Raw genomic sequence first — 12,760 nt, forward strand, 5'->3', positions numbered from 1 at the left:
TTTGTTGAAGTTTCGAGAACACACGTTCACCGAGGAGTCAAGCAGTATATTGCTCCCTCATACGTATATCTCGCGAAGAGACCACGAGGATAAAATCAGAGAGATTAGAGGCCACACATAAGCATGCCGACAATCTTTCTTTCCACGAACAATACGAGACTGGAATAGAAGGGAGAACTGACAGAAATACTCAAAGTACCCTCCGCCACACACCGTCAGGTGGCTTGCGGAGTATTGATATAGATGTAGATGTACACCCATATACAGAACAGTCTTTGTGTCTTCAGCTGTTGTGTTTAGGAGGAGGCAGCGTTACTGGCGGCCGGTGTGTGAGCGTGGCGCTGTGTGTGTGTGCCGCAGGTGGGGGAGGCGGCATGCTGAAGGCGGGCGGGCGCGGCAAGCGCGGCCTGTCGCAGCGGTCCCGCGTGCTGCGCGAGCGCGCCGGCCTCAGCTTCTTCCTGGTCGTCATGTTCTTCGCCGTCTTCGGCGTCATCGTGCTCACCGAGGTGCTGCTGATCGACGAGCGCGGCCGCGGCGGCGGCGTCGGCGTCGGCGGCAGGCACGGCGCCGGGTACGCCGGCCGCACGCACGGCTTCGCCGACCGGCCCGACTACGAGGACAATCACGGCCTGCTGCCGGTGAGCGCGAACCCTCCTCACCCTACCTGTACACCGGCCACGCGTCTTTTTGTTTTTCAGCTAACACCTGTTAACAATTGTAGCACAGTAGAAGCTGATACGGACATAAACTTGCGAGCCACAGGCAATGCGTGAAGGGGACAAAGCGACCGTTGTAATTAATGTACGCTTTACGAGTTAAGGCACCTGTCTGCACTATCGTCAATAACACTTTTAAGCCTAGAGCAGTACATTACAGGGTTATTTACAAAGATGGACCCATAGTAATTAATACCAATCAAATGAGAAAATGTGGAAGTTTTTTTTCTGCATGGCAATCAAGTGAGCAGGATGTAAGTCTGGAGGCTTTCGTGGCAGTTGTTATTGGGTTATTAGGCCGCGTCATATTTCCTCTAAAACGATCGACGTTTCGACCCTTCGGCTGGCTCTGAGCACTATCGGACCTAACTTCTGAGGTCATCAGTCCCCTCGAACTTAGAACTACTTAAACCTAACTAACCTAAGGACAACACACACATCCATGTGTTCAAAATCGGCAGTAGCAGTCGCACGTTTCCAGTCTGTAGCGCCTAGAACAGCTCGGCCACTTTGGCCGGCGCCTTCTGCTGGGATATTCCTTAGGATCTTCCGGTGTCTGCTGCTGCTAGAACACTGTCAGAGACAAGTGTCGCGTTCTCTTATAAAGGAGAGTTTTTCCGCGGCAACAGGCATTAAGTAGTGCCCCTTTGAAGCCTTCTTGCTGGCTCCGCTATGTGGACGGCACATTTGTTATATGGCGACACAGCGAAGAACAACTTCATGCGTTCCACAATTTCTTAAATGTAATTCACCTCGAAATCAAATTTACCTTGGAGGTTAAGAGTCAGGTCGGTCTCCCTTCCCTAGATGTGTTGGTACGCTGAAGATCTGATAACACTCTAGGTCACAGAGTGTATACAAAGCCGACTAACACAAGGAGGTATTTAGATGCCACTTCGCACCTCCACCCAGCCCAGAAGTAAGCAGTACTCAAGACTCTGTCCTCACGTGCCTTCCGTAGCAGCGTTGACGACAATTTCGAATCGGAGTTGAATTTTTTAAAGAGGACGTTGAAGGCAAATGGTTATGATATTTATTCAATTGACAGGAATTTTTAAGCGGAATATTAATAACGCTAATAAAAATGACGAGGAACCGCCTTCAACTCCGTTAGGTTACCGTTCGTTTCTGGGGTCACTGACCACATAATCAGAACTCTAAAGAAAAATAGCATACAGACATTTTTCTTTAGTCCAAACAAAATAAAAGATTTTTTCCTACTGAAAAAAGGGATGCACCTGATTGTCTTCACAGTGCAGGCAAGTGACATGTGTTTGCGGCAAAGTGTATGTAGGCGAAACGGGAAGATCTGTTAAAGAACGCATTAAGGAACACGAACGGTACATGCGGCTAAAACAAACTGCAAAATCGGCAGTAGCGGAACATCATGTGAACATTGATTTTAATAACGTACGTGTGCTTGCTAAGGAAACAAATATTTATAGAAGAAAGATCCGAGCAGTGGCTGAAATTTCAAAGAATGCCTCTAATTTCAATAGAGAAGACGGCTATAGGGTTCCGGCATCGTGACTCCCCGCCATCAAGGAAGTGAATATGCGGCCGCGTTGTGCGAGCGCCATGAACAACACGCTATAAGTAGCCTCGGCAGACAATAATATTTTTGGGTAAACATTCCCCCTCTCTTGCTCTGTCCGTTTTGAATCTAGCCAATGATGACGGCCAACCAATAGCGCAGGAGGAATTTCAACCAACAACCCTTCTCAAGCGTAAGTGCGGAATAGTTCCCTTCTATCCAATGACTATGGGCCACCAATAGTATCCACAGGAGTTTAGCCAGCAACGTCCCTTCTTCTGCATCAGAGGGGGATTTTAGCCTATGACTATGGCCCACCAGTGGTAGCGATAGGAATTTTAACCAACACTACCACTTCTGCAGTACGAACGCGGGAAAACTCCAATTTATAAAAGGACGTGACACTTTTCTCTGACCGTGTTCTAGCAGTAGTGGACACCTCAAGATCCTGAGGAGGATCCCAGCAGAGGGGTCGAAACGTCGATCATTTTAGAGGAAATATGACGCGGCCTAAAAACCTAGAAGATTTTAACTTCAGGTAAGCAGTAGCCAATCTTGTACCACGCGCTAATAACCATGGCTTGAGTTCGCCGCAGCAGTGACACGGTCCCTCAGTTTGGCCAGAGTTGTTTGTAGAAGCGGGATGTAAACAGCCTCCTGAACATAGTCCCACAGGAAAAAGTCACATGGCGTGAGATCGGGAGATCTCAGTGGCCAGAAGTTCCAGAAGTGCGGAGCCAAGTCTTGAATTCGGATGTGACCTAGCCATCGCCGGGCAAAGGATTGATTTAAAAATACTCAGACATTAAGGTGCCTATGGGGTAGAGCTCCGACCAGTTAGAAACATCCCCCAGGCTGTAGCTAAGCCATGTCTCCGCAATATCCTTTCTTTCAGGAATGCTAGTTCTGCAAGGTTCGCACGAGAGCTTCTGTAAAGTTTGGAAGGTAGGAGACGAGGTACTGGCAGAAGTAAAGCTGTGAGGACGGGGCGTGAGTCGTGCTTGGGTAGCTCAGTTGGTAGAGCACTTGCCCGCGAAAGGCAAAGGTCACGAGTTCGAGTCTCGGTCCGGCACACAGTTTTAATATGCCAGGAAGTTTCACATCAGCGCACACTCCGCTGTAGAGTGAAAATTTCATTCTATGACCAGGTATGTTATTCCACATATAGTGCTTTCCGCCGAAAATTAAATCCCGTACGTGATAAGGCACAGAACACGTTTAGCTTCGGCAAGTCTCTCTATGGTAAAATTTTCTTTCGGTATTTTGCAGACCAGATATGCGAACATTGTGTCCCCTTTACCACTAGGATGGAACGTAGCTTCATCGCCAAAAATGAAGTGCGGTAGAAACACGTCATCTTCCAAAATTTCTAGCATATCATCACAAAAATAAATACGCTGTTCTATGGTATTCTCAAGGATTTCCTGCGTAAGTGGTAAACCGTAGGGCTTATGCAGCAAACTCTGTCTCAAAACTTTCCATACAGTTGCTTAGGTAACCCTATTTCGACACTAACTCTATTGATTGACTTACGTAGGCTGTTAACAAAGATGTCTTGTACACGTCTGAAATCATCCTCTGACAGCTGCGGTCGGCCCGGGCTTTTACCTTTGTAGAACCATCTACTTTGATAAACAGCTTAAACCAACAGCTTGTGCTTTTCAGAACCCACGGTCATCGTCGGCAATGTACTGTTGTGCCCACACCGCGGTCATCACGGCTCCGCGCGTCTCGATAAGCGAAGTCAGCATTCCCAGCCTATGGCCAGAGATCCGCCAGTTGCTCACGGGTACGACACGAGTAATGTGTGATGCATCCTGCGCCAGAAGCGGCTGGTGACGGAAGCGGTCTCAACTGGGAAGCGAACCCCAGCCGACGACGTCTAGGTGGTGGTGCCTGGTGACGGTAATCGCTAAACAGGTCATTGCCTAGAAAGAACCTACTTCGACCCACGGCTCATAGGAGCTGACGCTGGTCCAGGCGATCTCATAGGATATGAGTCGTCGATGAGTGCGCCGATGGCAGGCGAAAGACCGATGATGCTTCTCCGGGCCTCACGGCGGTGGCGTACTCCAAGAAGATTGCAGACTTAATGCTTCTTCTCAGCTGGACGGCCAGTACTTATCTGGCGTCAGGACTAGGTGTCCGAGGTGTCACGTAGATCCCCGTCGCGACGCTGCAGCTGCGTTCCTAATTTCAGTGACAACTGTGGTTTCCGACCGAGTGGGCGCACTAGTATACTGAGACCGGTCGTGGTGGTGAAATGCTGCGACGGCTGCTAGATGAAATCAGTGCGGTTATGACAGCAGTGACTCGCGCTAGCCAGCACGATGCAACTTGTTTGCGGATACGTGTGTGCGTGTACTTAAATCTCCACATCAAATTTCCATAGCACACCGCTAGAGAAACAAAAATAAAATGACACAGCTCTCTGGTAGAGTGCAGTATCGTGTTGTATTTCGCTTTCGGCAGCAGCAGATAAGTTCCGGCTTTGTCTGGCCAATCCAGACGACTAAAGAAGTCAACTGTGCAACGGTTTTGCTACTGCCGAAGAGGGATTGCAGCAGGATGATTCACTTAATCAATCTTTCTTGGTACCTCTAGCTGTGTGCTACTGTAGTGTGGCGCACTCACTCCAGCGTATGCCATGACTGCGGAAATATACTCTCTCCAGTCAAATTAATGTGACCACATGTCAGACACCTGAATGGCCATCTTTCGCAGTGCCGACCGCTGCGAGACGTTCAGGGAGAGAGCCAGTGAGGTTCTGGAAGGTACCGACAACAGCGCCGTGGTCAGCTAAGCTAGGTTTCTCGGTTAAAGATCAATGGCGCGAACAGAATGATCGAGGAGGTCCGACAGATTCTCGACTGCATATGAATCAGGGGAGTTAGGTGGCCAGGGAAGTACGTTGAACTCACCAGAGCTCTTCGAACCACATACGTGCACTGTGATCTGTGATACATGTTACATTGTCCTCCTGGTAGATGCCATCGCGCTGAGGAAAAAAAATTGCACCTAGGGGTGAACATGGTCCCCTAGGACAGATGCATACTAGAGTTGCTGCATTCTTTCTAGAATAAGGAGATCACTCTGGGAATGCCTCGAAATTACCTTCCCCAGACCATAACGCTCCCTTCTCGGGCGTGGTCCTTTCCGGTGACAGATATAGGAAGTTTGCTTTTAGGTTTTCCTCTCCGAACACGCCGAGGGCCATCTGTCATCTAAGAGGTCTACATGTCGCCACTCAGTGGACGGCCAGCTGCCGTACTCACGAGCAAATTCCGGCATTCATCTCCGATAAAAAGCAGTCAACAAGGACGCATGAACCGTCACTTGCTGTGGAGGCCCATACGCAGCAGCGTTCGCTGAATGACCTTTGAGGAGACACTGTTGGTAGCGCCTTGATTCATCTGGACCATCAGGTATCCAACAGTTGAACGTCTATTTGCAGGTAAACATCTCCGCAGCCGTCGTTCACTTCTGGCGTCTTTGACCCGTGGTGTACCACAGTCGCCTCGGCACCGGTTTTGGACATAGCTGTTTTTCCCTGTACGGTATACTTTATCCATGGCAGCATCGTAACATTTCACAAACTTAACCTGTTTCGGGAGTGCTCCCATGGCTGTGCGGTTCTAGGCACTACAGTCTGGAACCGCGAGACCGCTACGGTCGCAGGTTCGAATCCTGCCTCGGGCATGGATGTGTGTGATGTCCTTAGGTTAGTTAGGTTTAAGTAGCTCTAAGTTCTAGGGGACTGATGACCTCAGTAGTTAAGACCCATAGTGCTCAGAGCCATTTGAACCATTTGAGTGCTCCCACTGTAATGTCTCTTGCAGCGGGTCTCCGCGATATTTTCAGAAATTTTATAAATTATATAACTCAGTACATATCTCGAAATATCTCTTCTTATCTTACCGATTCCTAAACTTTAATATACGATGATTATCAATGCAAAGTACAAAGTAGTTTCAAGCCCTATTATTCCTTGGAGCGAGCATTTACTCCATGGAATAGCTTCTCTGCTATCTATGTTTTCTCTTATGAAAAAAGAAAGATTGAGATCTTGTCGATTAGCCGTGAAAGAACGAAGATGTATATGTATGTATTGTTGAGCTAATCGCTATCTTGATGAGATTCTGTATGAGAAGGAATTTAATACATGAACTAATCTAAAGTAAGTGTGTTCGCGTATCATTTAACTGATTATTATCGACAGTGTCTGCTTACTACGCTGTGTTGCACGGGATCAGTGGGGAACGTCTGATTTACACTGGACGAACCTGCCGTTTTGTACGCTCAAGATATCCAGTTCATTACTTTCAATAAATGAGCTAACACGGTCTTACCAGCAGATCTCCGGTCTTCCCCATGTGATCACCGAAAGTTAATAATTATTACAAATGTTTTCAGGAGATCGACTGTCTATTTTCGTCGCACCGAGACTTCGAAATTGCTTCACTGCCTTATGGAATTTAAGTTAAGCTCAATTTAATCAGGATAGAACAGTATTAAACTGTGTGAATGTGATAAGCCTGCTTTGTGAATGAAAATTCCCTTAATATACGCATGTTTTTTACTATCCTGATCAGTGAAGTTAAATCAGGCCGGTTTGAGAGAGGTTTTTAAATTTCAGATCCAACAAAAATATTAAACCACTTTGGCCCAAAAGGCAATGATCATGCCCTTTTGTACGTAAGATAAACCGCTCGATTTCCGCATTACTCAATGACTGCACTGTTTACCGCGTCCCCCGACACTCTTTATACACCCTCCTCTGCGAGTGATGTCACCTACCCTATTATTGCATGTTGACATCGAAATAGACGATGATCGCATTAATATGAGTGGACCGCGTACTTGGAAACAAACATAAAAGTGATTACATGACTTTACTGTGTCGACGATATAGTTAAAACTTTGTGATTACCCCCGCCACGCTGCTACTGACCGCAGGCGACGCGATCGACGGTTTCTGTTTCTGAGGGGCTGTGAGCAGTAGAGCCGGCCGCTTTCTGTGTAGATCGCAGCCAGAGGCGTCGCCAACGAGCTGCGGCAAGGGCGGTGTTCGCTGCGCCGTCTGCAGTCTCGTGCCGGCAACAGCCTGGTTGGTTGGTTGTTTTGGGGAGAGGACCAAACAGTGAGGTCATCGGTCCCATCGGATTAGGGAAGGACGCGGAAGGAAATCGACCGTGCCCTTTCAAAGGAACGATCCCGGCATTTGCCTGAAGCGATTTTTGGAAATCACGAAAAACCTAAATCAGGATGGCCGAACGTGGGTTTGAACCGTCGTCCTCCCGAACGCGAGTCCAGTGCGCTAACCACTGTGCCAGCTCGCCTGGTCAACACCTTGGGAAGTGCACAAATAGTTACAATTTCCATATCGATGTCGAACAGAGTACCAAAGCTCTCGCTCTGTTCACCTCGATGCCTGAGAGCAAAGTTCAAAGATGGCTCTGAGCACTGTGGGACTTAACTTCGGAGGTCATCAGTCCCCTACAGCTCAGAGCTACTTAAACCTAACTAATCTAAGGACATCACACACATCCATGCCCGAGGCAGGATTCGAACCTGCGACCGTAGCGGTCGCGCGGTTCCAGACTGTAGCGCCTAGAGCCGCTCGGCCACACTGACCGGCGAGAGCAAAGTAACGGAGTGACTAGTAACTGCGACTCGCATTGTTCAGAAGGTCGGTGGCTGAAATCGCCATACAGCCATCCTGACTTACGTTTGCCATAATTTACCTAAATTACTTACAGCAAATGCCAACGCGGTTCCTTTGAAAACAACGGCTTTTCCTAATCATAAAGTGAACTCTATCTCCAAAGATCGTTACCTCACGCCTTGAAGAGGCTGTAATAATGAAGAGAATCGATTCCAGGTTCGAATGCTGAAACGAATACGTATTTTTTTCTGGCGTGATAACTTATATTTTTGCCGAATGGAATTGATGCTAAACTATACCTCTCCTACCACACTCTCCATCCCCAATCACTTCCACTCTGCTCGTCTGAAATGGACCAAAAAACCTGCATCAGCGGTATCTTCCAATGTAGTCTATATGTGTAAGCATATCCCGAAAGCTGCGTTACTGTGTGTGGCAGGGAACGCTTCACGTGATACTATCACCCCACCCCCACCCTCTTTACTGGCCTCTCGAAAGTTTTGTAGCCGACCGGAGTGACCGAGCGGTTCTAGGCGCTGCAGTCCGGAACCGCGCGACCGCTAAGGTCGCAGGTTCGAATCCTGCCTCGGGCATGGATGTGTGTGTTGTCCTTAGGTTAGTTAGGTTTAAGTAGTTCTAAGTTCTAGGGGACTGATGACCTCAGAAGTTAAGTCCCATAGTGCTCAGAGCCATTTGAACCGAAGTCTTGCATGCAGGGCCGCTGTAACACCTGTTATTCCCCTGATTTTCTCATCGTGAGTTCTCTAGAAATATGTGGCAACCAGTAATATATTCTTTTCTTATGGAAGAAACGCTCTAGTTGTTTTACCTGAAAACTTCTCCGTGGTGGACGACGCTTATCTTGTAGGACCAGCCGCTGCAGTTTGATAAACATCTCCGCGACGATATCGCACTTACTGAACAACGTGTCATTAAATGTACTTCTCTTGTTTGTATTATCTCTACTTCCTCTACTAATCGTACCTGATAAGAGTGTAGAAGACTGACAAGCAATACAAAACACTCAACTAGACAACGGTTTTCAAAGCTATCTCTTTCGTGACTGTACCGCAGTTCATTAGGATTCCTCCAATTAATCTCAGTCTGACAATTAGTCGTCTGCCACTAATTTTATCTCATCATTCCACTTTAAACAGCTACAGAAGGAGACTATTAGATATTCAACCATCGTCATAACGGACTTTCAGGCTCTGCCCACTTGCTTGCAGAAAGTAGCAATAAATTAAAGTTGACCTGCTTTCTTGCAAGAACACAAATTTTGTTTTGTTGTGTTTGATCTCCAAACACTTTTACCACAGTTGTGGTACCTTCAGTGTCTTTTCTTTTATTGTTTCTGAAATACATACATACAAAATTTATGTTATCTGAACAACAAAAACATCTGGCATCAATCTATTACAAACCTAAAGAAAATGTTTGTGTGTGTATATTCCAGAAACATTGAAAGAAAATTCCCACTGAAATACGTCACAACTCTGCTACGTGAGCTGCTACATCTACATGACTACTCTGCACTTCACACATAAGTGGCTGGCAGAGGGTTCTACGAACCACCTTCAGACTATTTCTCTTCCTCTCCACTATTTAACAGCGCATAGGAAGAATCAACACTTAAATATTTCTGTACGAGTTCTAATTTTTCTCTATTTTATTATGATGATCATTTCTGCCTATGTAGATGGGCGCTATCAAAATATTTTCACATTCAGAGGACAAATGTGGGGAATTAAATTTCGTGAAAGGGTCTCGCAACAATCAAAAACGCATTTGTTTTAATGACTGCCACCCTAGCTCGCTCATCGTATCCGTGATACCTATCCTATTTCGCGATAACACAAAATGAACTGCCCTTCTTTGAACTTTTTCGATATCCTCCATCAATACTATCTGGTAAGGATCCAATACATCACAGCAATATTCTAGCTGAGAACGGAAAAGCTTAATGTAAGCAGTGTTTTTAGCAGTCCTGTTGCGTCATCTATGTGTTCTGCCAATTAAACGTAGTCTTTGCAAACGTAGTCTTTGCTTTGCCTTCCCCAAAATATTATATATGTGCTCTTTCCAACAGAAGTTACTAGTAATTGTAATTCCTAGGTATTTAGTCTAACGAATTGCTTTTTGTACTCGTGTGGACCACCCCCCATGAACCACGGACCTTGCCGTTGGTGGGGAGGCTTGCGTGCCACAGCGATACAGATAGCCGTACCGTAGGTGCAACCACAACGGAGGGGTATCTGTTGAGAGGCCAGACAAACGTGTGGTTCCTGAAGAGGGGCAGCAGCCTTTTCAGTAGTTGCAAGGGCAACAGTCTGGATGATTGACTGATCTGGCCTTGTAACATTAACCAAAACGGCCTTGCTGTGCTGGTACTGCGAACGGCTGAAAGCAAGGGGAAACTACAGCCGTAATTTTTCCCGAGGGCATGCAGCTTTACTGTATGATTACATGATGATGGCGTCCTCTTGGGTAAAATATTCCGGAGGTAAAATAGTCCCCCATTCGGATCTCCGGGCGGGGACTACTCAAGAGGACGTCGTTATCAGGAGAAAGAAAACTGGCATTCTACGGATCGGAGCGTGGAATGTCAGATCCCTTAATCGGGCAGGTAGGTTAGAAAATTTAAAAAGGGAAATGGATAGGTTGAAGTTAGATATAGTGGGAATTAGTGAAGTTCGGTGGCAGGAGGAACAAGACTTCTGGTCAGGTGACTACAGGGTTATAAACACAAAATCAAATAGGGGTAATGCAGGAGTAGGTTTAATAATGAATAGGAAAATAGGAATGCGGGTAAGCTACTACAAACAGCATAGTGAACGCATTATTGTGGCCAAGATGGATACGAAGCCCACACCTACTACAGTAGTACAAGTTTATATGCCAACTAGGTCTGCAGATGACGAAGAAATTGAAGAAATGTATGATGAAATAAAAGAAAGTCATGGGTGACTGGAATTCGAGTGTAGGAAAAGGGAGAGAAGGAAACATAGTAGGTGAATATGGATTGGGGGACAGAAATGAAAGAGGAAGCCGCCTGGTAGAATTTTGCACAGAGCACAACATAATCATAACTAACACTTGGTTTAAGAATCATGAAAGAAGGTTGTATACATGGAAGAACCCTGGAGATACTAAAAGGTATCAGATAGATTATATAATGGTAAGACAGAGATTTAGGAACCAGGTTTTAAATTGTAAGAATTTCCAGGGGCAGATGTGGACTCTGACCACAATCTATTGGTTATGACCTGTAGATTAAAACTGAAGAAACTGCAAAAAGGTGAGAATTTAAGGAGATGGGACCTGGATAAACTAAAAGAACCAGATGTTGTACAGAGATTCAGGGAGAGCATAAGGGAGCAAATGACAGGAATGGGGGAAATAAATACAGTAGAAGAAGAATGGGTTGCTTTGAGGGATGAAGTAGTGAAGGCAGCAGTGGATCAAGTAGGTAAAAAGACGAGGGCTAGTAGAAATCCTTGGGTAACAGAAGAAATATTGAATTTAATTGATGAAAGGAGAAAATATAAAAATGCAGTAAGTGAAACAGGCAAAAAGGAATACAAACGTCTCAAAAATGAGAGCGACAGGAAGTGCAAAATGGCTAAGCAGGGATGGCTAGAGGACAAATGTAAGGATGTAGAGGCCTATCTCACTAGGGGTAAGATAGATACCGCCTACAGGAAAATTAAAGAGACCTTTGGAGATAAGAGAACGACTTGTATGAATATCAAGAGCTCAGATGGAAACCCAGTTCTAAGCAAAGAAGGGAAAGCAGAAAGGTGGAAGGAGTATGTAGAGGGTCTATACAATGGCGATGTACTTGAGGACAATATTATGGAAATGGAAGAGGATGTAGATGAAGATGAAATGGGAGATATGATACTGCGTGAAGAGTTTGACAGAGCACTGAAAGACCTGAGTCGAAACAAGGCCCCGGGAATAGACAACATTCCGTTAGAACTACTGACAGCCTTGGGAGAGCCAGTCCTGACAAAACTCTACCATCTGGTGAGCAAGATGTATGAAACAGGCGAAATACCCACAGACTTCAAGAAGAACATAATAATTCCAATACCAAAGAAAGCAGGTGTTGACAGATGTGAAAATTACCGAACTATCAGCTTAATAAGTCACAACTGCAAAATACTAACACGAATTCTTTACAGACGAATGGAAAAACTTGTAGAAGCCAACCTCGGGGAAGATCAGTTTGGATTCCGTAGAAACACTGGAACACGTGAGGCAATACTGACCTTACGACTTATCTTAGAAGAAAGATTAAGGAAAGGCAGACCTACGTTTCTAGCATTTGTAGACTTAGAGAAAGCTTTTGACAATGTTGACTGGAATACTCTCTTTCAAATTCTAAAGGTGGCAGGGGTAAAATACAGGGAGCGAAAGGCTATTTACAATTTATACAGAAACCAGATGGCAGTTATAAGAGTCGAGGGACATGAAAGGGAAGCAGTTGTTGGGAAGGGAGTAAGACAGGGTTGTAGCCTCTCCCCGATGTTGTTCAATCTGTATATGAGCAAGCAGTAAAGGAAACAAAAGAAAAATTCGGAGTAGGTATTAAAATTCATGGAGAAGAAATAAAAACTTTGAGGTTCGCCAATGACATTGTAATTCTGTCAGAGACAGCAAAGGACTTGGAAGAGCAGTTGAATGGAATGGACAGTGTCTTGAAAGGAGGATATAAGATGAACATCAACAAAAGCAAAACAAGGATAATGGAATGTAGTCAAATTAAATCGGGTGAAGCTGAGGGAATTAGATTAGGAAATGAGGCACTTAAAGTAGTAAAGGAGTTTTGCTATTTGGGGA

The 12,760-nt window shown here is 45.7% G+C and overlaps 1 protein-coding gene across 1 annotated transcript in view; it reads left to right on the forward strand.

Moving 5' to 3' along the window:
- Window positions 1-374: 374 nt before the first annotated feature.
- Window positions 375-12,760, forward strand: part of LOC124775417 — a 271,730-nt gene continuing 259,344 nt past the window's right edge. Inside the window, exon 1 of the mRNA XM_047250250.1 lies at window positions 375-548. Coding sequence (XP_047106206.1) covers window positions 375-548 — 174 coding nt within the window. The remainder of the gene's footprint in view (window positions 549-12,760) is intronic.

This window comes from Schistocerca piceifrons, chromosome 2 (assembly GCF_021461385.2).
Source record: "Schistocerca piceifrons isolate TAMUIC-IGC-003096 chromosome 2, iqSchPice1.1, whole genome shotgun sequence".
NCBI classification, from domain to species: Eukaryota; Metazoa; Arthropoda; class Insecta; order Orthoptera; family Acrididae; genus Schistocerca; species Schistocerca piceifrons.